The 27,380-nt window shown below is 38.7% G+C and overlaps 1 protein-coding gene across 4 annotated transcripts in view; it reads left to right on the plus strand.

Annotated features, from left to right (window-relative positions):
• Positions 1–26,916, plus strand: part of ELOVL7 (ELOVL fatty acid elongase 7) — a 113,396-nt gene extending 86,480 nt beyond the window's left edge. For 3 of the 4 annotated variants that reach the window (XM_060191311.1, XM_060191310.1, XM_060191309.1), the window contains 6 exons: positions 3,060–3,250; positions 7,979–8,059; positions 10,272–10,328; positions 14,047–14,152; positions 20,439–20,575; positions 25,509–26,916. In XM_060191311.1, coding sequence (XP_060047294.1) covers positions 3,060–3,250; positions 7,979–8,059; positions 10,272–10,328; positions 14,047–14,152; positions 20,439–20,575; positions 25,509–25,718 — 782 coding nt within the window. In that variant the 3' untranslated portion in view covers positions 25,719–26,916. The remainder of the gene's footprint in view (positions 1–3,059; positions 3,251–7,978; positions 8,060–10,271; positions 10,329–14,046; positions 14,153–20,438; positions 20,576–25,508) is intronic. The other variant, XM_060191312.1, reaches the window with a different exon arrangement.
• Positions 26,917–27,380: the final 464 nt, after the last annotated feature.

Genomic DNA, 27,380 nt, shown 5'->3' on the forward strand with positions numbered 1-27,380 from the left:
TCTAACACATTTATTGACTGATATTTAGGGGAAGACTTAGCTTTCAGTATAATCTGTTAACAGGAAGATTTAGAATGACTCATTGAAAAATGACACATTAAATCATCTATGTTTTCACCAACCAAAGGGCTTCTTTTGGTATTAGAATGAAGTCCTTAGTCATTGGAAATAGAAACTGGAAATATATTATTTATCATGTTCATATTTACAACTTGAATTCCCCTCTGAGAGAAGAAACCATTAAAGTTTGATCAATTCTAGTTCTGTCCCTTGGTCCTATATCCCCATTCCCTCCATTGGAAGATGCAGTAGTTCTCCCAAGGTTGCAGATATGGGTTGACTATTATTTCTGTAATTACCTTTTTATACTTATATATATTTGTCCTTTATTCTATTTTCTTTTTATCCCGGTGGCCATTTTATTATTTTTTTAATTTTTATTTATAAAAAGGAAACACAGGAAAACATAGGACAAGAGGAGTACAACTCCACACAATTCCCACCACCAGAACTCTGTATCCCATCCCCTCCCCTGATAACTTTCCTATTCTTTATCCCTTTGGGAGTATGGACCCAGGGTCATTGTGGGATGCAGAAGGTGGAAGGTCTGGCTTCTGTAATTGCGTCCCTGCTGAACATGGGCATTGGCAGGTCGATCTATATTCCCAGCCTGTCTCTCTCTTTCTCTAGTGGGGCAGGGCTCTGGGAAGGCAGGGCTCTAGGACACATTGGTGGGGTCATCTGCCCAGGGAAGTCTGGTTGACATCATGTTATCATTTGGAACCCGGTGGCTGAAAAAAAGAGTTAACATATACAAGGCAAAGTAGCACACTATCCAAGTGAGCTGTTCTGCTGTGTCCCTCCTCCCCTTGTGATCCTTTAAAGTATGCTATGTACTCAGGTGTTCTAGGGGCCTTGTCATTGTTAAAAGGAAATTAGGATTCAAATAAAAACAATGAAAGCCATCTGATTTCAATTTTTTTTTCACCTCCAGGGTTATTGCTGGGACTCAGTGTCAGCACTATGAATTGCTTCTGGTGGCCATTTTTTCCAATTTACTGGATAGGACAGAGAGAGAAACAGAGAGGAAAGTGAGATAGAGAGGGAGAGAGAAAGAGAGACACCTGCAGACCTACTTCATTGCTTCTCTGAAGCTTCCTCCCTGCAAGTGGTGATCCAGGGGCTCAAACCTGAATCCTTGCACTGGTCCTTGCGCTTTATACTATGTGCACTTAACTGGGTGCACAACCGCCTGGCCCCCGATTTCAAAATATTTTTCTGAGGTAAAACCGTGACAGATCTTAATATGATTAAAAAAAAACTTACATTTTGAAAACTTTGTTTTATGGATATTGTCCAACAAGTATATGTTGAATTTCTTTTTTATATATATTTTATTTATTTATGTATTCCCTTTTGTTGCCCTTGTTTTATTGTTGTAGTTATTATTGTTGTTGTTGTTGGATAGGACAGAGAGAAATGGAGAGAGGAGGGGACAACAGAGAGGGGGAAAGAAAGATAGACACCTGCAGACCTGTTTAACCCCCTGTGAAGTGACTCCCCTGCAGGTGGGGAGCCAGCGCCTCGAACCAGGATCCTTATGCCAGCCCTTGCGCTTTCTGCCACGTGCACTTAGCCTGCTGCGCTACCACCCAACTCCCATAAATTGAATTTCTGTCTTGTGCTTGTTACTTAACTGAAATCATTCCTACTATGAACACCAGGGACTTCCTCTTGTTAAATCAAGTGCTACTTTTCAGTCCATACTTTCTTTCTCTCTGCCACATTTGATATTTCTGACTCCTTTCAAAAATCTACTCTCACTGGGAAATGTTATGCATGTATTTACTGTTAACTGTAAAACATTAATCCCCCAATAAAACAAAAATCCACTCTCCTCTTGGTTTCAGATCACTTTACTTTTAGTTCATTTCTCTGGCTATTCCTTTTGTATTTATTTTATTTCTTTATTGGGGATTAATGGTTTACAGTCAACAATAGTAAAATATGGCAGTACATGTAAACAATAGTACATGTAACAATAGTAAAATATGGTAGTTAGTACATGTGTTACATTTCTCAGTTTTCCACATAACAGTTCAACCCCCCTCTAGGTCCTCCTCTGCCGTCATGTTCCGGGACCTGAACCCACCCCCCCCACCTCAGAATCTTTTACTTTGGTGCAATACACCAAACCCAGTCCACATTCTGCTTTGTATTTTCTTATTTTACAATTTTTAAAAAATTAATGATTTGGGGAGTCGGGCTGTAGCGCAGCGGGTTAAGCGCAGGTGGCGCAAAGCACAAGGACCGGCATAAGGATCCCGGTTCCCGGTTCGAACCCCGGCTCCCCACCTGCAGGGGAGTCGCTTCACAGGCGGTGAAGCAGGTCTGCAGGTGTCTATCTTTCTCTCCTCCTCTCTGTCTTCCCCTCCTCTCTCCATTTCTCTCTGTCCTATCCAACAACGACAACAACAATAATAACTACAACAATAAAACAACAAGGGCAACAAAAGGGAATAAATAAAATAAACATTTTAAAAAAAACGAAAAAAAAATTAATGATTTAATAATGATCAACAAGATTGTGGGATAAGAGTGGTACAATTCCATACAGTTCCCACCACCAGAGTGCCACATCCCATCCCCTCGGAAGATTCCTAATTCTTTATCCCTCTGAGAATATAGACCAAAGATCTCTCTGGGGTACAGAAGGTGGAGGTCTGGCTTCTGTAATTGCTTCTCTGTTGGGCATGGATATCGGCAGGTTGATCCAGACCCTCAACCTGTCTGTATCTTTCCCTAGTGGGGTAGGGCTCTGAGAAGGTGGGGTTCTAGGAATGCTAATTTTTATGTTTATTTCTACCTGTTTAATTTTTGTTGACAAGGGCACTACTCAGCTCCTGAAACTGCCTGTGGAGGAGTTCACATTGTCACACAGTCTGTTGTCAATATTAATTTAACATCTAGGTGCTTGCTTAAATAAATGTTGGTTTCTACTGGTTATCTCTTGGCTAAGTGAATGTGCACTTTTATCTTGTTTTTTTCTTTCCTTTTAGATCCACGAGTTGAAGATTGGTTTCTTATGTCTTCACCTCTGCCACAAACCATCATCCTGGGGCTCTATGTCTATTTTGTCACTTCTCTAGGACCAAAATTAATGGAGAATCGAAAACCCTTTGAACTCAAGAAAGCGATGATAACATACAATTTTTTCATAGTACTCTTTTCTGTGTATATGTGTTATGAGGCAAGTGTCTTTGGTATTACTAGTGGAAGAATTTTGCGTAAGTCTTGCTGTTTTATCTGTTGCTATACTTCTTGTTATCTGTGACTGTAAGCATAGATATTCAAGAGTTAAGGAATTTTTTAAATTTAGCCATAAATGTTTACGTGAAAACCAGACATTGAACTCCTGAGAGGATCTTGACATAGTCTTCCTCACAGGTAATGAGGAATATTAACATGATGTCCAGGGACTTGCATGTAGTTAGCAGTAGTTACACTTAATAGATGTTTGAATGAATCCATAGATGTTACTTTGAGCAAATTCATACTCACAGTAAGCTGCTCTCTAAGTAATGTAACTCCTAAGCCGAGGATTGATGTTTGAACCCAGTCCTACCTGACATCTAGTACATCCTGACTTTCTCAAGAGTTGCCATTGTTATAGCAGAAACCCTGGGTTCCTGCATGCTTTTCTGATAAGCTGTCAGGTAGTGGGGCTGTTTCAGTTCGATTTACTGGGCTTTGAGTGGGTAGAGAACTTGGACTCACCAACAAAGCAGTAGATGAGAGAACCTACCCCTTAATCGCCAGCAGGAAAAATAGGGATCCTCTAGAAACAAAACTGGACTTGTGGATTCTCTCTCCTCCATTGCTATTAGTGTGCCTCCACTGTTCTCACTCACTGGCTTCCCTGGAATTCCTTGATTCCCTCCCAGTATCAACAGCTTCAGTATCTTCTTAATTCCTTGTTTACTTCCACTGTAACCCTGCATGTGCTTCCTCATAGCTAGGAATCAAAAAAGGCTCAGCTAGGTTCAACCAGTCTCTCTTACCAGCATTCTGTCTGCATATACTGGTTCCTGCCATAAATTCCCTTGGTCAGGTCCCCTTAAGTCTACTTAACCCTATCTTCACAGACCTCCCGATTTATTTTTCTACCTTCCATTTCTTCTACTTTATTTCTAACATTGACTCACAGGTCACTCTGACTGTCTTTTCTAGAGTATGAGTAATTGAAAGAGAAGATGTAATAAAGATGAGAAAACACTTGCGATTAATTAGTATGTTATCAGAGTTAGGTTGTAAACTGCTGTAGATAGTACTAGGACTTCAGGACCAGGGGGTTCTTAGTCTAGTTATGCATTTAACTAGCTGTCCATTTTTTTTTTTACAAAGTCACTTAGTCTCTCTTGACTTTGAATATCTCATTGTATAAAATCGGGATTATACCAATTTGTCTTTTAGGTCCTTTCTTGCTTAGCTATTCTTAGGTTCTTTGTGCCATTGATTATGATTTCCCTGAATATATTTCTCATACTTAGAAGAAATCCAGTTATCACCAGTCAGTTTTTATTCCTGTGTTAGCTATGACAGTATAAAAGGTTTGAAAAATATGAATTGGAGCAGTCTCCCATTAGCTACTAATAGTTGAATGAGGATTGATTACTTCAATAACAAATTATTACTTTCTTCAAGTACAGACATATATGTCAGAAGTTCCACAGGCAGTTATGTTCTTAACTTCAGGAAAGCTTGAAGCTCCATTTTTAGTGTATACAAGACAGTCCTGAGCATGTCTTCTCCAAAACATAGCTAAGCACACAGTTCATTGGTGAAACATAATTTCATTTGGTGCACAGGAATGCTAGAACAAAGTTGAACAAGGGAAAAGGGAAATATATCAGACTAAAGGAACTGGCATGCCTCATATATTTTAGATTTTTATTAGTGATTTAGCAGGGGCTTTTACAGAATTGGAAGATTTCAGGGATACAATTTCATATCTACTCTTAGCGCCTATGAGTCACCACACCCTCCACTAAAGTTCTGTCCCCACCCACACCCACCTCACCCCATCGTTTGTTTTCACAAAGAAAAAAAAAATGTTTAGTTAGTGATGAGAAGGAGAGAGAAGCTTTCTCAGAGCATCATTATGGCAGATAAAAGTGCTGAGGATGAAACATGGGGACTCATCCTTGCAAGTCCAGTACCACCTATGGCAGCACCTTCCGGGCCAGCAGAATTCTTGAGATTTTTTTTTTTTTTTTTACATTTATGGGCTCAACCTCCCGCATCACCTTCTTTGGAGTGCCTGTAAGCTTCTGTATCTGTGGGCATTACCACAGCGCTTCCATTGAGAGGTCTTGCTTCTATGCCAGTTCTTTAATAAGGGTTCAGTGCATTCCACGCCTTCTTTTATAGTGAGGGTTTGAATGTGCTAGCTACTTGGCACCAGTTTGACACTGATAGAGAGAAGCCACTGAAGAGCCCACAGAAAGCCAAGCTATACAGCTTGCCCAGTTCAGCATAGTGCTTGCCTAAGGTTAAGTGGAGAATCACTTAGCTTCCCCTCCCCTCTAAAGTAAATGGATTTACAGTGTTACTTGTAACATTCTAAAAAGTAAGTGAGCACACAGAATATGAGAATGTCCACTGGCAGGTCAGGATTTCATAGAACAGAACCAGCCATTTCTGTATCATACTGTCTTTTTCCTTTTAGAAAACGTATTGAGTTGTTCTTCTAAGATATTTTTCTTACCATGACACATGCCTTGGACTTTCCAAATCTTATTATTATTATTTTTAGCTTTTCTAACTTAGGGAATTAACATTGTGATTAAAGTATCTTAAGAATTAATCTTAGGGGTTGTTTCAGAAAAGGTTGCTCTGTTTTTAAGTACCATGGTCTAAATAATTGTATTCTTTTCGTTTCTTGTTTTCTTTATTTCTTCAATTATTTTTAGTATTTTATTTTTAATGAGAAAGAGATATAGAGGGGAAGAGAGAGAGAGAGGCAGACACCAGAGTACTGCTCAGCTCTGCCTAATGGTGGTACTGGGGATTGAACCTGGGACCTCAGAGCCTCAAGCATGAGTCTTTTGTATAACCACGATGCGATGCTATTTCCTCAGCCTGTTTTCTTTATTTAAAAATATTTTTTTGTTTTATTTATTATTGGTTAAAGACTGAGAGAAATTAAGAGGGGAGGAGGTGATAGAGAGACACCTGCATACCTGCTTTAACCAGCATACCTGCTTTACCACTCATGAAGCTTTTCCCCTGCAGGTGGGCACCAAGGGCTTGAACCTGGGTCCTTGTGCACTGTACTGTGGGCACTTAACCAGGTGTGCCATAGCCTGCCCCGTTCATTTCTTGTTTTCACTATTAAATTTGCACTCTCATACTGCCTCATAAATCTTTGCTCTGAGAAGTTAGTTTATTACAAGGTTATCATTAGTTTTAATATTAATTAAAAGTAGAAATTTTAAATGTACTTCAAAGCAGAAAGCAATGTATCCATCATACTGAGAAAGAGGATGTTGTGGATGAGATGTTGGCACTTTGTGATTTTTTTTTTTTTTTTTTTTTTGCCTCTAGGGTTATCGCTGGGGCTCGGTGCCTGCACTATGAATCCACTGCTCCTGGCAGCTATCTTTTTTTTTTTTTTTTCTCATTGTTGCTGTTGCTGTTGTTGTTGGATAGGATAAAGAGAAATGGAGAGAGGAGGGGCAGACCTGCTTCACTGCTTGTGAAGCCACCCCCACTCCCACCCCCTGCAGTTGGGGAGCTGGGAGCTAGAACCAGGATCTTTGCATAGGTCCCTGCACTTAGCACTATGTGCTCTTAACCCACTGTGTTACTGCCCCGGCCCCCTGGCATTTTTGATAATACATCAGACAAGAACTAATCCTGTTGTTCGAGCCCTAGTGCAGGCAGCCATTTAGTATATGGGTTAATTTAAAGTCAGAAGCCGTAGCATTTACTTTTCAGAAACTGGTTTCAAGACCTTCCCACCATCAGCCAAAAGGATGTCAGTGTAATTGTTGAATTATGGGTAGGGCTTATCAACAATAGGGTTTTTCTTCTCACCACTACCCTAAGGTCACTTTGTGGGTGTGTTGGAATGATAGCCTGTCAGATTATGCCCTTGTTAACATTTTCCTCGCTTGTGATGTAAATTCAAGCACGTGTGAATCTGAGTCTTACATTTGGTCAATCCTGATTTTTCTAGTGGTAGGCTGCCACTTCACAATACTCCTACCTACCAAAGACAGGAAATAGCTGGTTATTGCACCTTTTTTTTCCTGCAGAATTGGAGCCTCATAGGTTCCAACACTCCCTGGTCAACTGTGCTTGGGAGGAGGGGGGTGTTGGTTACTCAGACCACAAGACTCAGTCACACATCTATGGTGCTTCCCATAGATTGTACTGAATCAGTGTAATCCTGTGTTGTTCCTTAGGGTAGGGCCTTCACAAGATTACACACATTAACTGTTGTTCCATCACCCAGCCATTGTTGCAGTTATCTTACCAGTACCTTGAAGAATGTTGATTTACTCATTTATTTATCTACTAATTGGGAACACTGGAAGTCACCAGAAAGGACTGCACTGGACTCAGTTATTCCCTTTAGCATTCACAAACATGCATTAACCACCTACCGGCATTTACTGTTTAAGCACAGCTTTCCCCGTTTGGTTCTAAACTTATATTAGATAGCCATTCCAAGAAATAGACACTTTAGTCTAAGCCCAATTTATGTAAATAATGTATCAGTTTACAATTTTGAAAACTCTGTTACTTTGACATATCAAGCAAATACCCATTTTGTAATTGTTCTAGGTGCTTTTATCTGCAGTGCTTGTTGGTTCAGCTAATAATGTAACAAAGAGACATAATCAAAACTACCTTTGCTGTAACTGTTGAGCAAAGACTTCCTTCTTTAATATGCACGGTGTTTTTTTTGCAGTTTGTGATGTCTGGCTGGGGCACAGGTTATTCATTTCGATGCGAAATAGTTGACTATTCACAGTCTCCTGAAGCATTGAGGGTAAGTGTAAATCAAAGTCAGTATTAAAAGTTGGTGGACTTTGTAACTTTGTGGTTTTTAAAAAATTTTAAAAAATATTTATTCCCTTTTGTTGCCCTTGTTGTTCTATTGTTGTAGTTATTATTGTTGTTGTTATTGATGTCGTCGTTGTTGGATAGGACAGAGAGAAATGGAGAGGGGAAGACAGAGGGGGAGAGAAAGACACCTGCAGACCTGCTTCACCACTTGTGAAACGACGCCCCTGCAGGTGGGGAGCTGGGGGCTCAAACCGGGATCCTTATGCCGGTCCTTGCGCTTTGCGCCACGTGCACTACCACCCAACTCTCGGCCTTTGTAACTTTGAATGTAAACTCAGAATGAATAAGTGACTCATTTATGAACTTGTTTGTGTTAAGGGAAAACAGCTAGGAATGACCAGAAATAATCAAAGTCAGGTGTGTAGTTTTTTTGTTTGTTTTTTTTTTAGTAATATTAAACAAAAATGAGTGCTTTTCTTTTTTTTAACTTCTTGGATTTAGAAATAAATTTGTTTAGATGTCTAAAAATTAAAAAGTAGAATTATTATATGATCCAGTAAGTCTGAAGCTGGCAATAAGCCTGAAAGAATTAAAAGCAGTGACTCGATGGGATATTTGTACACCCACAGTGAAAAAATAGAGGTGACTCAAATATCCCTGGACAGGTGGTTGAATTAAAAAAAAAAAGTAAAGTAAAAAGTAATAGATGCAATGGTCTGCTATTCAGTCATGGCTGGATATGGTGGTGATTCCACGACAGTGTTAATGTATTTAATGTCACCGAAGAGTACTCTTTTTTTTTTCTTTGTTCAAACTATTTTATTTTATTTTATTTTATTTATTTATTTATTTAAGAAAGGATTAATTAACAAAACCATAAGGTAGGAGGGGTACAACTCCACACAATTCCCACCACCCAATCTCCATAACCCACCCTCCCCTGATAGCTTTCCCATTCTCTATCCCTCTGGGAGCATGGACCCAGGGTCATTGAGGGTTGCAGAAGGTAGAAGGTCTGGCTTCTGTAATTGCTTCCCCGCTGAACATGGGCATTGACTGGTCAGTCCATACTCCCAGTCTGCCTCTCTCTTTCCCTAGTAGGGTGGGTCTCTGGGGAAGCTGAGCTCCAGGACACATTGGTGGGGTCTTCAATAAAGGGAAGCCTGGCCAGCAACCTGGTGGCATCTGGAACCTGGTGATTGAAAAGAGAGTTAACATACGAAGCCAAACAAATTGTTGACCAATCATGGCCCCAAAGCTTAGAATAGTGGAGAGGAAGTGTTAGGGAGGTACTCACTGCAAACTCTAGTGTACTTCTGCTTTCAGGTATATATTTTGCAGTAGTTTATGGATACGTGTGAACATAAGCTCTCTCTCACAGAAACTGGTGTATATCTAGGTTATGGGACTTTGTTAGAAAGTGAACCACTTGAGATGAAATTAGAGTGTACTATAAAAGGAAAGGTCTCACCCGAGTAATGAAGCTGAAGGGTTGTCATTCCACACGTGAAGTCTCTGGACACAGTCTGAAGTGAAGCATGTTGAGGTGGCAGTTGTTGTGTTGGTTAGGTTTTGATCGGCAGATCAATATTATTTGATATGGATTGGGAGAGGCATATGGGAAAGTGGGCCCTATCCAAGGGTTTCAGGACTGGGGGAAGTAGAGGCTCTATAGTGGAGATGTGAGGTTCCTGCTGTCTTAGGGTTCAAAAAGACAATCGATAGTTAATGTTATCATCATATTATTTATTAATTGGGTTAACTTTGAAAAGTCCCCCCTGTTAGGGTTTGCTGTACAGTACCCAGTATCTTGTATATATTAATTAACTACTGATTTATATGTCTACATTTTGCTAGGAGTGTACATAAACACCATTCCCACCACCAAAAGACTGTGACCCATCCCTCCCACCCACTCCCACCCCCGAAGAGTAGTACTCTTATAAATAGTTAAGATGAGGCCAGGGGGGTAACATGGCACAGGACCTGCATGCCTGACGACCCACGTAAATCCTCCTCACTGCCGTGTGTCACAGCCAGATGGTGCTTTGGTCTTGCCCTCATCTCTCATCAAAGTAAATCGATACATCTTTTTAAATGATTAAGACCGTAAAATTTTATGATGTGTGAATTTTGCCAAAATTGAAAAAAATTCTCTCCTGCATGAAAATAAATTCATATTTCTGTTTCTGTAGATGGTACGCACCTGCTGGCTTTATTACTTCTCCAAATTTATCGAGCTGTTAGATACTGTGAGTATGCGGTTACCTTGTTGGGTAAATGTTTGATGTTCTGAGGAAAGCAATAAACTTACAAATTTGGCTGTCTGATAGCTTTTGTTATCTCTTCTGCTCTGTCAGACCTACCATTTCCTTATACCTTCTTTACTAGTAATTTTAGTCAATAGGGAGGATAATGTTTTTTTTTTTTTCAGTCTTTTCGAAACCCCAAAAGATTTGCTTAGATATCCACCACCTGATTATGGCAAACATGCTATCACAAACATTGTCCATTTATATATAGACAGGTGACCATTGCATTTTTTTTTTGATGACAGAAATTTAGAAAGAGCCGAGAATTCCTTACCTTTCATTCTATATACCAAAGCGCTGTGCCATACTTTTTTAAAAGAGTAAATGCTTCAACATTCATAAACATATACTAGGCTTTCAGTTAACTGTGGACTATCAGTACTTTGGGCATGGTCAGCGCTCTCAACATGTTCTGAGGTTTGTGCTTACAGAATCCTCTCTCTCCCTGAGGATCAACTCTGAATTTGGGTGCTCGAACACGGGGGAGGAGTAGGAACCATGGACTGGGCTCTGCAATGAAGGGGGGAAGCTGTGCACCTCTGTTATTGGAGTTGTGTAGTAGGAAAGCTGAGAATTTTTGTATCTGTGTAATGGATCTTAATCACTTGGATCCCTTTCTGGGTCTGACACTTAACAACTACCATGTCATTTTCAGAATATATTTACTATACCACTACATTTTTCAACATGCTTTACCTTTTAAGCTAACTATGCATGATGTTAGAGTGGGAAAGGACGTAAGGAGCATGGAATACAGTGGTTGCCCAATGTTGGCATGCGCTAGAATCATCTGGGGGACTTGTGAAAACACAGATGCCTGAAACAAGGCTCTGGTTTCTGAAACAACAGGTGTTGAGTTGCCTCAAGAATATGTACTTAACAAATTCTTAACTGATGCTATTGCCATTGGTCTAAGTTCCACAGTTAAAAAAAACCAAAAAACTTAATAGTGTAGTAGTTCTCAGCACTCATGATAAAGTAGAATTATTTGCACTAAGAAAAATAGACAAAACATCTGGGCATTTTCCTCACAGATTTGATGTCAGGTGAATCTGGAGTAGAGATCAGGCATGGTTGGGTTTTTTGTTTGTTTTTTCTCTTCATGAGATGATAGACAGACAGACTGACTGCAAAGTAAGATAGAGACCAGAGAAGCACTCTGGTGTTTATGGTGCTGGGACCTCATGCTTGGAAATTCAAAGTTCTACCACTTTGCCACCTCCAGGGCCACTAGGAAGGGCTGTTTCCAGAAAGCTTTTTGAACTTTGTAGTGTGCAGCCAGGGTTGGGAACCATAGATGTAGTTCACAGCCTTTAAACTGATAGTAAATTGAAGCCAGGAAATTAAAGTTACTTACATAGATGTATGCTGTTACCAGTAAGGACTGTTTTATGCCAGATGACTGTTTTATGGCCTTTTCTGTTAATGTCATGCTGCCTTTTTTTTCTTTTTTTTAAAATATTTTTTTTAATTTATGTTGAGTAGAGACAGATAAATTGAGATTGAAGGGTGTGGTGGGGTGGGGGAGAAAGAGACTTGTAGCACCCTTTCACCTTTCATAAAGGTCTGGTGGGGACTAGGAGCTTGGACCCACGTCCTCTCTCACTCTAATGCCTGTGTTCAACTAGGTGCGCCACCACCTGGCCCCTGGTGCTGCCTGTTTCCATGTGCATAAACAAATGCACTTTGGCTTCATTGTTTCTGTTTTGCATGACCTCATTTCCAGCTACTAGTAAGGAAACTATTGCCGCCTTTGTGTTCTCCCCTGAACTACTTTTTTTTTTTTTAAATCAAATACTCCTATCAAATAAATACTCCTAATCTACTTTGCTGCTTTGTTAGTCCAACATCACTAGTATCCTGAATGTTGAGTGCTTTTAAAAAAAAAATTTAGTTTTGTTTTTGAGTACTTAAAAAATACTTTCCCTTGGGGGGTGGGGGTGGTAGTGAGGAGCAGCGTGGGGAGACAGCATAGCGATTATGCAAAGAGATTCACATGCCTGAGGCTCCAAGGTCCCAGGTTCATTCCCCTGCACCACCATAACCCAGAGATGGACAGTGCTCTGGTTAAAAATAAATAAATATTGGGAGATGGGCGGTAGTGCAGCGGATTAAGCACACGTGGTGCAAAGTGCAAGGACTGGTGTAAGGATCTGGGTTCGAGCCCCCGGCTCCCCACCTGGAGGGGAGTCGCTTCACAAGCGGTGAAGCAGGTCTGCAGGTGTCTTTCTCTCCCCCCTGTCTTCTCGTCCTCTCTCTCCATTTCTCTCTGTCCTATACAACAACGACGACGACATCACTAGTAACTACAACAAAAAAACAATAAGGGCAACAAAAGGGAATAAATAAATTTAAAATAAATAAATAAATGTTTTAAGAGAGTCAACATTTCAAAAACTCAGCCTGTGGTTGTGCATTAAAAAGTTTGAGACAGTCAAGCAATTTCCCCCTTCTCATATTAATTAAGTAGTGATTTATATGACTACAGGTTAATAGGAGAGTACATAAACACCATTCCCACCTTCAAAAGGCTGTGTTCCATCCCATCCTCCCTACTCCAGCCCTCCACCCCAGTGAAGCCGAACATCTGTCCTCACCCTCAACCCAGAGATTTTTATTTTGGTGCCCTACTCCAAACTCAGTCAAATCCTGCTTTGAGTTTCCCTTTCTGTTCTTTCTCAACTTCTGTTTATGAATGGGATCATCCCATACTCGTCTTTGTCTTTCTGACTTAGCTCACTTACATAATTCCTTCTAGCTCCATCCCAGATGGGTCAGAGAAGGTGGGTTCATTGTTCTTAATAGCTGCATAGTATTCCATTGTTCAGCAGGGAAGTAATTCCAGAAGCCAGACCTCCCACCTTCTGCTGCACCCCATAATGACCCTGGGTCCATACTCCCAGAGGGATAAAGAATAGGAAAACTATCAGGGGAGGAGATGGGATACGGAGTTCTGGTGGTGGGAACTGTGTGGAGTTGTACCCCTCTTATCCTATTTTTTTTGTCGGTGTTTCATTTTTATAAATATAAATAAGTAACTAAATAAAGTTCTTCAAACCCTCCTAGAATATTGGCAAACACTATGTACGTACAATCTGGATGGTGCCTTCATCTCATGCCTCATATTCTTAGGAGTTTTGCCTTCTTTCTATGTCTTCAGTTGAACTCATCAAGTATTCCTCCTTCACCTTTCTTTAATAATACTTTGCTTGTTTTTTATTTGTTGCGAGCCCTTTTCCAAACTGCTTAATTCCTTATCTAGATGGTTAGGGTATGTTAGAAAAACACGTAGAATGATTTGTCTTAAGCTTTACTACCCTTCTGCTCTCCCGTACACTTCAAAATCCACTTGGATATTTTTTTACCCATAGTATTTCTTTGAATAATTTTTGGCCCTGTTCTTTACTGTATAGCTTGGATTTTGGAAATCTGCATAAAACTTCCTGTTGGCTTCTTTGTGATTCTTCAGGACCAGGCTTCATACTAACAAACCTTTGTGCTACCCTGGGAGAATCAGGTGCCTCTCTGTGCACTTTGCGGCAAACTTCAAAGCAAATGATGATGTGAACTAGCTCATACTTTCCCAACATTTTTGTAAAATACTAGAAAAATCATTGCATGATTTTATATGAACTTGATTTTCTTTAAATTATTTCAGATCTTTTTTGTTCTGCGTAAGAAAAATAGCCAAGTGACTTTCCTGCATGTGTTCCATCATACCATCATGCCATGGACCTGGTGGTTTGGAGTCAAATTTGCTGCAGGTAGCCAAGGGAGAGTTGGGATCATGTATTTAAAATTATAACATTAATATGTGCTCTAAAACACAAATGCTGTCGTTATAATTGAAGGGAAACTTGGAAACATCGAAGAATCACTTTGATCAAACTTCTGGTTTTGTTACTAGCTGACACATAAATGTAGAACTCTAGCCTAGGGCCTCCAGCCCCTTTAAATAAATATGTGTAACTTTTAGGTACAATCTTCTACATAATTGTTTGCTTCAGTTTCTTTAAATTTTTATTCTTGTCCCACACAGCTCTATTAAATGTCTTTAAGTAATAGACAAATAAAATGGTGAAAGCTTTACTTTTATAGGAATGTAATTAAATGCCTATTCCTTATGTATAGTCAAGGAGGTACAATATTTACCTCAAGTTCCATATCTTCTTTGCCTTCAAGTCTCCAACAACAACAACACGCACACCCTGCCCCAGTAACTGTTTAGAGATGTGTTAAGTTGCAATTGACTCGACATTTTTAAGTATCCTACCATATTTTTTGTATTATTATTTATTTTATTTTAATGAGAGCTGTAGAGAGAAGGAATAGAAAGACTAGGGCATTGCACCAAAGAAAAAAAGACTCTGCGTGGGGCGCAGGGTTCAGGTCTTGGAAAACAGAGGAGGACTTAGTGGGGTTTGGATTGTTATGTGGAAAACTGAGAAATGTTCCACATGTACAAACTATTGTATTTTATTTTACTGTTGACTGTAAGCCATTAATTCCCCAGTAAAGAGAAAAAGAAAGAAAAAGAAACTGACCAGAGCACTGCCCAACTCTGGCTTATGAGGCTGGGGATTGAACCTGGCTGGGACCTTAGAGCCTCAGGCATGAAAGCCTTTTGCATAACCATTATGCTCTCTCCCCAGCCTTGTAGCCTACCATATTAATAGACATTTTTATATTTATTTTTTTAATTATTTGTTCATTTTGAGATAGAAAGAGATAGAGAAAATCAGAGCAGCACTCTGGCATAGGCAATGCCAGAGCTCAAACTTAGGACTTTATGTGTGAAATCCAAGAATATTATACATTACTCCACTTCCTGGGTTACTAGGTGGTTGATTATTACATAAAAAATAATTTAAGGGGCCAGGTGGTGGTGCACCTGGTTGGGTGCTCATGTTACAGAATGCAAGGACCTGGGTTTGAGGCCCTGCCTGATCCTCACCTGCAAGGGGAGAGCTTTGCAAGTGGTGAAGCAGTGTTGTAGGTCTCTTTCTGTCTCTCTCCTTCTCTAGCTCCCCTTTCCCTCTTGATTTCTGGCTATCTCTACCCAATAAATAAAGATAATAAAAAATTAAAAATAATAATTTAAAACAAAAAGTTTGAAAAACAGTCTTTGGTTCAGTTTTATTTTTATGCTTCTGAATATCTAGAATTGGAGAAAGTAAATGGTTAAATAATTTTACCCTGACATAATATTTTAACTAAGTCATAGCCCCAAGGATATCCTCTTCTGAGCAAAAGCTGGTTGGGTGACTTATTTATGCTGGTTTCTTACATATAAGAAGTCTCTGTGTAGTCTTACAACATGTATTTGTAACATTTCTGTGACTAATTCATTTCTTTTAGACCTTTTCATTCTGGAAGACTTAAAGAAAAGAAGGTCCACAGTGGAGGAATATTTAAAAAATATATTTATTTATTTATTTATTCCCTTTTGTTGCCCTTGTTGTTTTATTGTTGTAGTTATTATTGCTGTTGTCATTGATGTCATCGTTGTTGGATAGGACAGAGAGAAATGGAGAGAGATGGGGAAGACAGAGAGGAGGAGAGAAAGAGAGACACCTGCAGACCTGTCTCACTGCTTGTGAAGTGACTCCCCTGCAGGTGGGGAGCTGGGGGCTTGAACCAGGATCCTTATGCCGGTCCTTGCGCTTTGCGCCAAGGAGAAACATTTTTGTTTTGTTTTTGTGTTAGATGCTGTAGGCCTGGGGATAGTCTGTATGAATGTGTTCATGAGAGGACAGAGGTAGAAAGGAAATGCTTGGATCTGGAGGATCTAGAAGGACTATTCCTTTGGACTTTGGGTATTTTAGAACTCTTGGGTATTTTATTTGTAGGTATTTAAGTATTTTCTTGTCACAGATTGGCATTTATTTGTTGCAGGATTTAAAAAAAATTATGTAGCTTATTTATTTTTTCTCATAATGCATATTAATTTAACAGTTTAAATCACATCATAATAGAAGTCTCTCATCTGTCCATCCCATAAACTGAATGCAGCTATGTTATTTACTTTTCATTGTTTTGCAGACATTTACTTTTTTGTATATTTTACTTTCTCCTACATGCATAATGTGCTTCAGTTCTTCCTATATTGCTAGTCCTTGACACCTTATTTGCATTGGTTAGAAAAAAACTGGAAACTAATTAAACATCCAGGGGGCCAGGTGGGGGTGCACCTGGTTAAGTGCTCACATTATAGTGCACAGGGTCCTGGGTCCAGGCCCCTGGTCCCCACCTGCAGGGGGAGAGATTCACCAGTGGTGAAGGAGTGTTGCAGGTGTGTCTCTATCTTTCCCCCTCTCTATCTCCCGCCTCCCCTCTCAATTTCTCTGTTCCTAGCCAGGAGTAAATAAATAAATAAATAAATATAAAAAAAGAACTCAACATCCACTAGAAAATAGTTATGATTTCTTGTGTGTGTATATATAGTTGAGAAATACAAATGATTTTAAAAGATATTTAGTTCTTCTCTGTCAAGCAGCTTAACTCCAAAGTTACCAGAAATATATGACTATTCTCTTTTTATTTTATTTAGACACTCATTTATTGGATAGAGATGGAGAGAAATTAAGAGGGAAGGAGGAAGTAGAGAGAGAGAGGGATACCTGCAGCACGGCTTCACTACTTGTGAATCCACTGCTCCTGGAGGCTATTTTTTCCCCTTTTGTTGCCCTTGTTGTTTATAATTGTTGTTGCTATTATTGTTGTTATTGGATAGGACAGAGAGAAATGGAGAGAGGAGGGGAAGACAGAGAGGGGGAGAGAAAGATAGACACCTGCAGACCTGCTTCACCGCCTATGTATACCCCATGTTCTTAGCAGCACAATTTGTGATAGCCAAAACCTGGAAGCAACACAGGTGTCCAACAACAGATGAGTGGCTGAGCAAGTTGTGGTATATATACACAATGGAATACTACTCAGCTATAAAAAAAATAGTGACTTTACCATTTTCAGCCAATCTTGAATGGATCTTGAAAAATTCATGTTAAGTGAAATAAGTCAGAAACAGAAGGATGAATATGGGATGATCTCACTCTCAGGCAGAAGTTGAAAAACAAGATCAGAAGAGAAAACACAAGTAGAACCTGAACTGGAATTGGCGTATTGCACCAAAGTAAAAGACTCTGGGGTGGGTGGGGGGTGAGAATACAGGTCTAAAAAGAATAACAGAGGACCTAGTAGGGGTTGTATTGTTATATGGAAAACTGAGAAATGTTATGCATGTACAAACTGTTGTATTTACTGTTGAATGTAAAACATTAATTCCCCAATAAAGAAATTTAAAAAAAAATTTAAAAACAAAGAAATAGAGAGAAGATTGGAACTCATTCATCTGAATAACCAACTTAGAGATATTAACACCAAAAGCTTTCCCTTTCATTTATACTCTATATTTTAATTTTTTTCTATAATGTATAGTTAGTTCTGTAGTGGAAAACTTATGTTGTATTTGAAGAACAAAATTGAGTCAATTGACAATCTAGGTTCCATTTTGAAAGGAACCCATACTTTTGATAATGAAAATGGAAGCATGTTCTACTTTAAGTTTTCAGTGTTACAATAGTTTTGGACATCAGGCTTTGTGGTTTTCAAAACTGGATATCTTGGGATGAACTTTGCTCGTTTGTGGTAGACTCAGTGTCCACACCTCAATTCTACTTCTGTTTTACAAAATATAGATGCTAAAATAATTTTTCATGTTCCATGAAGTACTTCTGTACAGTGTCATATGTGGACCCTAACAAACATGTGTTACATAGCACCTGATGTCTGCTTAGTTAGAAGCATAGAAACAAGAGCAGAGTGGTTCCAAAAATGTGGTTTGCCTTTGGTTTCCATAGGAAGACACTATTCAGCCTTAGCTGTTTTTTTTAATAAAAAAAAAAAAACCTGAGCGCAGCTTATCTCTATGTAATACTTAATTTTCTGTTTCCTTAACTGTACTCTGGGATACTAGTAATCCAGCTTTTTTTTTTCTTTTTACAATAATGAAAATATTTTTATGCTGTTTACTTGTAACTGCCTTTCAGAGACATTGGAGAATTATGATATTAACCCAAATGACTTTCCTCCTTTCCCCAAAATAAAATATGATGGCACTGACTGTCATTCATTGTGATGCTTATCTGGAAAATATTTCATTAGAAAAGTTTACCAAAGAATATATGGAAGACATTACTAATTGGTTCTATGATAAAATATTAAAATAACACCAGAAAGTAATAACTAGAAGATGTAAGCAAGTTAATTGTATGTGGTATCTTATTTTAATCCATAATCCTTGCTAAGCATTCTTTCTTAACTATATACTAATGCTTTGATAAGTTTCTGTCAATGATAATAAGTTCCTTATTTTAGGACATTGATATGCTGAAAAATTATGAATGGAAAAATACATACCCTTGTACAAAATATGCATATACACAGAGAGAGCGCAGTGTCTTATTGAAATATGTTGTTCATTATCAAGAGTGGAAATAGATTTCTTGCGTGTATATAATTATAAGGTACAAATAGATTTCATAGGTATTTGGCTTGTGTCCTTGTGAAGCAGCTTGCTTCCTAAACTAACAGATAGACAACTACTGGAGTTTTAAATTACTCTGGAAAAGATGCGTTGACACCATCACACTTTATTTATTCAAGTTTCCTTGGGAAATGAGGTGAATCCAAATGTAAATCTAAAGAGCTGCGAGGTTGCTAATACGCTTTATTAACTCAATTTCTTCCCACTTAAAATATAGTTGATTAACTATAAAATATAGTTTATTTACTCAGGAGAGGATAGCTTTTGAATAATAGTGCAGCATAAAGGAGACTTCAGAGGAGTATTTAGACTACTTAAAAGTAATTAAGACAGGTTGTCGTGAGAGAGTACTTTAGCAGTGCTAGTATATAGAAGTACCCAGAATTGCTGCTATTATAAATGATTATTAAAGGTTAACTTTTAACTACCACACTTTTCTTTGGATGACTTGTTAGAAATGATGTACTTGTATTTTGATTTAAATTTGTTATAACTTATAGTATTTGTGATGTTAACACTTCTACTAAGGCCAATTTTTTTTTAAGTTTTATTTTATCTCTGTATTTAAAAAAAATAATGATGTTTTGGGGAAAAGTTTTTGGTCAACATTACAAAAATTCCAATTTAACACTGCCAAACTAAATCAGGCTATACATAAGTAGTACAGATGAGAGGAAAAACCAAGATAGGAAGGTGTAATTTCTTTTTTTCTTTTTTTATCATCTTTATTTATTTATTAGATAGAGACAGCCAGAAATTGAGAGGGAAGGGGGTGACAGAGAGAGAGAGAGAGAGAGAGAGAGAGAGAGACAGAGCATTGTCTCACCACTTGCAGAGCTTTCCTTCTTCAGGTGGGGACCGGGGGCTCAAACCCAGACTTTTGTGCATTGTAATATATGTGCTTAACCAGGGGTGCCACCACTCAGCCCCATGCAATTTCGAACTACCTAATGGAAGGAGTAAATAGAGATGGTTAAACAGGCAAGGGAGATAGCAGTGTAATAATTGTGCAAAAAGACTTTCTTGTCCCAGGTTCAGTCCCCTATACCATCATAAATCAGAGCTGAGCAGTGCTCTGGTAATAGCGCTAAAATAACATAGAAAATAAAGAAATGGTTAAGCAACTAAAACATGCTTATTTTGCGAAGCATTACTTCACTGAAGTGAACGTCAGTGGTTTTACTACCAACATCTTGTGGCACTAGAAATATTATTGAATATAATATTATATAGTAACATTAGATCTAAATAGCAACTGTAAATAGCAACAAACCCATTTATAGCTATTCTATGATAAATATATTCATTTATTTTCTAATGTTTGTTTAATATATTTTACTAAGTAAATTTATTATCCAACTCTCTAATTTATTATTTAACAAAAGTGACATTTCGTATGCTTTCCCTATTAATATTAAAGAAATACTTGTATTACAACCTCAGCTGAAATAAAGTTTTGTTTTAAGATGCAATGTCCCAATTTTGCAATGATTTTTATCTTCCAGGTGGATTGGGAACATTCCATGCCCTTCTAAATACAGCTGTACATGTAGTCATGTATTGCTATTATGGACTGTGTGCATTGGGGCCAGCCTACCAGAAGTATTTGTGGTGGAAAAAATATTTGACATCATTACAGCTTGTGAGTAATTTTTCTTAAAATCAGATTGGAAAAAAAAAACTAAACTAAATTGAGCCATGCTACAACCCAGAATCGAATACAAGTACCACAGGAGAAATGCTTTATCAATGGAGGAAGCTTGGATGCTGTCTCTCTCTTGAAATATGCAGCAGGGTTGGAGAGAGAGAGAGAGAGAGAGAGAGAGAGGAGAATCTCCCTTATGAAAGTGAGATTACTAGTTACAAAATTTACAAGACAACTGAGATAAAAAGTGTCTGATCCCACAAAGTAATCCAGCCTTATTCTATTTATTTTAACTTTTATCTGGAGCTTGATTGAAAACAGAGCACCTCTAGTAGCCAAAAGATTCAGACAATTAAATCAGCACATGTATCTTTATATCATCTTTATACTGTTATGCATTTATACAGAATATTTATGAACAAGAAATCAAAGTTAGATAAATCTCAGTGGACATACAATTAAGTAGTAGTTGAGATGTCGCATATTCTGGATCTAAAGAAATGTAGCTTTGAGAGAATTGTGAACTTTTCTTGTGTGCCTACTTAGCTAGTCCTAACATTTTGAGTTTATTCTTCTTCCACTAGTCAAAGTATTGTGGGGAGATAGTAGGATGGTTATGTAAATGACTTTCATACCTGAGCATCTGAGCTTCCAGGTTCAGTCCCCAACACCAGCGTAAGCCAGAGCTGAGCAGTGCTCTGGTTAAGAAACAAAATAAAAGGAAGCCAGGTGGTAGCATACATAGTGTGAAGCGCAAGGACTGGCGAAAGGATCCTGGTTCAAGCCCCTGGCTCCCCACCTGCAGGGCGGGGTGGGGGAGTCACTTCACAAGTGGTGAAGCAGGTGTCTGTCTTTCTCTTCCCCCTCTGTCTTCCTCTCCTCTCTCCATTTCTCTCTGTGCTAGCTAATGACAACAGTAGCAGCAACAATAACAACAATGGGAAAAAATGGCCGCCAGGAGCAGTGGATTCATAGTGCAGGCACTGAGTCCCAGGAATAACCCTGAAGGAAAAAAAAAAAATGAGAAAGAGAAAAGATGCAAAGTAATGTGAGAATTAAAGATACAGAGTGGAGACCAGTATGTATATGTAACAGATTTGAGTACTATCTTCAATTAAATAGTGTTCAAAAGAACAGATACACATAGTTTAAAGACCTAATATTTCCAAATATTAATCATAAAAATGTATTACATTATGTGAATTAAAAATATTTATTGGATAGAGACAAACTGAGAGGGGAGAAGATAGAGAGGGAGAGAGAAAGATAGACACCTGCAGACCTGACCCCATGCCCCCCCAAAATGTGGGGACCAAGGGTTTGAACCTGAATTGTGCAAATAGTAACAACTGCGCTCAACCAGGTATACCACCACCAGGCCCTTGTGTATATTTTTTCATCACTTGTATTATATTTAATATATATTTTTGTGTTATACTTTTATTTTATTTATTAATGAGAGGGAGAGGAGGCGAGAGAGAACGAAGCAGCACTGGTACATGTGTTGCCAGAGACCAAACTCAGGACCTTATGCTAGAGTCCAGCACCTTATCCACTGCACCACCTCCCAGGACCACTGTGCTATACTTTTAAACTCTTATTTTACTTAACAGGTAACATGCAGCACTTGCATGCAAGGGATCCCAGTATTGTATATTCTGGAGTGCTCCTGTGACCAACCTCTCTCTCTCTCTCATAAAGTGAATTTTTAAAAAATAATATTGTGGGGGAAATACAGAGTTAAGGATATTCACTATTACTCAAAGGCTTCAGTTGTACATGTGCACATGCATACAATGTTAAGGACATTTCTTCCCTATTCTAAATTTAGTTTCCTCATTTGTATAGTAAGAGGAATAGTTATGGATACTATACAGAAACGTCATGAAAGTGAATTAAGTTAATGCAGGAAAGTTGTTGATGATAAAAGGCACCGCGCATCTTTTTGTTTAAGTGCCTTTGTTAGATTGCTCTTTTTATTTTATTTTATTTTATTTATAAAAAGGAAACACTGACAAAACCATAGGATAATAGGGGCACAACTCCACACAGTTCCCACCACCAGAACTCTGTATCCCATCCCCTCCCTTGATAGCTTTCCTATTATTTTTTTTTTCCCCTGCCCCCTCAGCTTTCCTATTATTTAACCCTTTGGGAGTATGGACCCAAGATCATTGTGGGATGCAGAAAGTGGAAGGTCTGGCTTCTGTAATTGCTTCCTTGCTGAACATGGGTGTTGGCAGGTCGATCCATACTCCCAGCCTGTCTCTCTCTCTTTCCCTAGTGGGGCGGGATTCTGGGGAAGCAGAGCTCCAGGCCACATTGGTGGGGTGTCTGTCCAGGGAAGTCTGGTTGGCATCTGGAACCTGGTGGCTGAAAAAAGAGTTAATATATAAAGCCAAATTGTTGACTAATCATGAACCTAAAAGCTGGAGTAGTGCAGATGAAGAATTTGGGTGGTCGCCATTTTGTAGATAGCTAGTAGGCATATTTTAGTTATATTCCAAAGGGCCTGTAGCTATACTAGTTTTTTTTTTTTTCCCCTGAGCTTGAAATCTGATATGCAGGCAGATTCAAGTTATTGTCTGGGGAGATGATGTCATGGCTGGAAAAAGGACTAGGAAACTGGATCAGGGAAGAGAATAGCTCCCAAGTACGAGAAAGGTGTATAAATATTGTTGACTATAAACCCCATCGACTTGATCCTAGATTCAGCTTAGGAGCCTATGTGACCTCTACTTCCCTGTAGATCTGAGCTCACATTCTGTAGTCATGAGTAGAAACGTTCCAAGCTGCCCCAATATCAGGACCCATCTTCCTCAGATGTAGCATAGAGTATGTTGTCCAGCCTCCCTTTGGAGGATGGAACATTCTCTACCATTGTTGATCCACGTTGAGGGCAAGGTTCTTTTTTTATCATTATTTGGGGGTTAGTGGCTTACAGGGTAGTTGTTGATACGGGGGTACAGCTTCTCATCTCCGCATGAAAGTTATTTGCAGAACACTTTTAGCCACAATGTAGGTTCCGTCTACTCATCAGGCAGCAAGAGCACAGTGTTCAGGGCAACAAAATGGGGAAAATGGCCTCCAGGAGCTGTGGATTCCTAGTACAGGCACCGAACCCCAGTGAGAACCCGGAGACAAAAAAAAAAAAAGCACAAGGTTTTCTTCACCCTTAAACTGTACTTATAGCTGGGTGAACAGTGTGGGTAATTTTTATTTTATCTTCATCCTTTCAAAAAAAATTTTTTTTGATGTATCAGTTTTTCTCAGAGAGAAAACCCAGAGCACTACTGAGCACTGGCATATGGCAGTGCCAAGGACTGAACCTTCTTCAGGCATGCAAATCCTGTGCTCTTCTGTTGCTTAACTATCCCCCCAACTCTTCATTTATTCTATCAATACATTTTTACCTTGGGTGGGGGGCTGTGGGCGGCAGTTTACCTGGTTGAATGCACACACTACCATGCATAAAGACTTGGGTTCAAGCCCCAGGTTCCCACCTGCGGGGGCGGGGGTGGGGAGAAATTTGAGAAGCGATGAAGTAGTGCTGCAGGTGACCCTCTTTCTTCCCCTTAACCTCCTCCTCCTTTCTCAATTTCTCCCTGTCCTATCAAGATAAATTTTTAAAATGTAATGTTTTACTTTTCTAAAATCTCTGTAGAACATATATCTTCTTTAAATCTGGAGAGAAAAGAATATATACCTTAAAAATCCAGATCTTCACTGAAAAAGTGTCCCTGTAAAAACTGTGTAGCAGGGAGGCAGCGTGTTAAGTGCACGTGGCGCAAAACACAAGGACCGGCGTAAGGATCCCGGTTTGAGCCCCCGGCTCCCCACCTGTAGGGGAATCGCTTCACAAGTGGTGAAGCAGGTCTGCAGGTGTCTGTCTTTCTCTCCTCCCTCTCTGTCTTCCCCTCCTGTCTCCATTTCTCTCTGTCCTATCTAACAATGAAGACATCAATATCAACAATAATAACTACAACAATAAAAAGACAAAACAAGGGCAACAGAAAAGGGAAACTAACTAAATAAATATTTAAAAAAGAAGAAGAACTGTGTAGCATGTTCTGGACATAAAGCTTTGGCTGTCACTCTGAGCACCACCAGCACCATCTCATTTCTTACAGATTCTATGTTGTACTTGGGAGATAGTTTCTCTGTGACAAGGGGCTGATAGGGAGATGCAGAGAGGACTTTGCTCCTATGAAACTACAGGGCCTCTAATTAGAATGTTTATTTTCCAAAAATGGAAACACTTGATCTAAGGACAGTATCCTTGGAATTGAAGAAACGCCTTAAAACAGTGGTTGAATCCAAGAGCATTTCATTAGAATCAAGGGTTTGAGCCAGAGACTTGTCCAGAAGTAAATCAGACCCTGCTGTGATGGTTTATTCAGTGTGAGTTCCGGTGCACTTCGAAATTCCAGGGATGGCAGAATAGGGACCCAGGAGTTGTGTAGTTTAGTGAGACTAAATAGTGTTTCTAGACTGCTAGCTGGGTTTTGACATTCCACCTACTGTTACTCCCATAGAATTTGCTGATAGATTGAAAGACAAAATTGCAAACAATAGCACAGATGAGGGGCCAGGTGGTGGCGCACCTGGTTGAGCATACTTGTTAAAACGTGCCAAGGATCCAGGTTCAAGCCCCCAGGTGAAAATCCTGCAGGTGAAAAGCTTTGCGAGTGGTGAATCAGTGTTGCAGGTGTCTCTCTGTCTCTCCTCCTCTCTGTCACCCCCTTCCCTCTTGACTTCTGGCTGTCTCTATCCAATAAATAAAGAAAAATAAAGAACATAGTTATTTAAAAAAAAATTTTTAATAGCATAGATGTGGCTAGAGAGAGCACAAGAAGAAAAAGAATGCATTAAGTAATTGTTCTCGTCTAACTATTTGAAATCTAAACTTTTTTTTTCTTTTATCTTTTAGGTCCAGTTCATTATTATCACCATACATATAAGTCAGTATTTTTTCATGGAGGATTGCAGTTACCAGTTTCCAGTCTTTGTGTACATTATTATGAGTTACGGGTGTATATTTCTGCTGCTCTTTCTCCATTTTTGGTACCGTGCTTACACCAAAGGTCAGCGGCTGCCTAAAACTGTGAAAAATGGAGTCTGCAAAAACAAAGACCACTAAAACTGAAGCACAGTATGGATCTATGAATTAGACTGGTATCTTTTCTTCCTTGACAATCAAGATGTATTTGCAGTGCATTTTGTATATTTTTCAAACTAAGAGCTTGTATTTTTATGAGAAGTTACTAGGGTTACTGATATTTGAAAGCCCATACGTAGCTCTCAGCATCAATCGTCTGGTAATTAGGCCTAAAGCAGCCATTTTTTTGCTGCTTTTAAACCTAATCTAAAGATTTCATTTAATAAAACTTTGTTGAAATTGAAAGAGGATGTGAAGTAGTATAGTACTTTTCAAAGAAGTCCCGTATCGATGAAAAATATCATTAGATATTTTGAGCATGGACAGAGATCCATATAGTACAATAGATTCCTTCTGCTGGGTCTGAAGATAGAACTGTGGATTTGCTTTGTTGCTTATTCACTATGTTCAGAAGACACTATATTCACCTGAGAGTGAAATTCTCATACTAAAGAGCTAATTCTCATACTAAAGAGCTAACTCTGCTGAAAAGTCCAGTGAGTCTTTAATAAGCTGTCTTTTAAAATCACTAGCAATATTACATAATCTCTTGAGTGGTTGCTACTAGCTTTGCTGTTGATGTCCTCATAGCATTTTTGTATAAACTGTTTAAAAGTAACAATCTTTTTCAGCTACAACATGAATTAGTACTGATGCACTTGACACAAAGGTGAAGCTAATATTTTGAAAACAAGATGAAGACTTTGTTAGTATGTTTTACAACTAATTATTTCTGGGAAGAGGTGTTAAGTACTACAGTAAACTAAAGTATTCTGTAGCTCAATGAGAAAAAATAAGTTATTTGTTGCCTTTATAATGTCACTTTCTCTTACTGTCATATTTAGACTAAATATATATTGCTTTGACACATAAATGTTCATATTATTAACACACTGCAGGAACCCTTGAATGAGAAATGATTTTAGATCACCCATTACGCCCTTTTCAGGGATGGGTTAGAGTGGTTTATGAAGCAACTGGAAGCAAATGACAGCACAGAGATTATCCATTGGAGATTTAATATATCAAATTGTCTCTTTGGAGAGAGGGAAGCCCTATATAATACTTAGAGATACAGTGCATATAATTTTTTCTGGAATTATGAATTAAGTAGCAATTCGATTTTCTTTTTTTGCTAACCTGTAAACTATGTAATAAATGATTGAATTTATTTTATAAATGATTCATTTCTTCAGTTTTTTTCTAATAATACACACACACACACACACACACACATATATATATATATATTCTTGTTAAAGAACCAAAATTGCTGGCCATTACAGTTTTGATCACATTTGGAAACTTGTAAATATTTTCTTAATTTTTACTTGATTTTAAAGGACTGTTCATGTTATATGACCTTAAGCAAATTCTTATGGATCCCATGTATGTAATATACAGTGATGCTCATTGTACAACAAAGCCTGAGATTTAACTTATTGTAAATTTATGAATCTATGTCTTCCTCCGCACACACTTTACTTTTTTTTTTGCCTCCAGGATTATTGCTGGAGCTCAGTGCCTACACTGCAAATCCACTGCTCCTGGAGACCATTTTTCCCATTTTGTTACCCTTGTTGTTGTCATTATTATTGTTGTCACTGCTGTTGTTGCTGGATAGGACAGAGAGAAATCGAGAGA

This window comes from Erinaceus europaeus, chromosome 5, assembly GCF_950295315.1.
Source record: "Erinaceus europaeus chromosome 5, mEriEur2.1, whole genome shotgun sequence".
In the NCBI taxonomy this organism is placed as follows: domain Eukaryota; kingdom Metazoa; phylum Chordata; class Mammalia; order Eulipotyphla; family Erinaceidae; genus Erinaceus; species Erinaceus europaeus.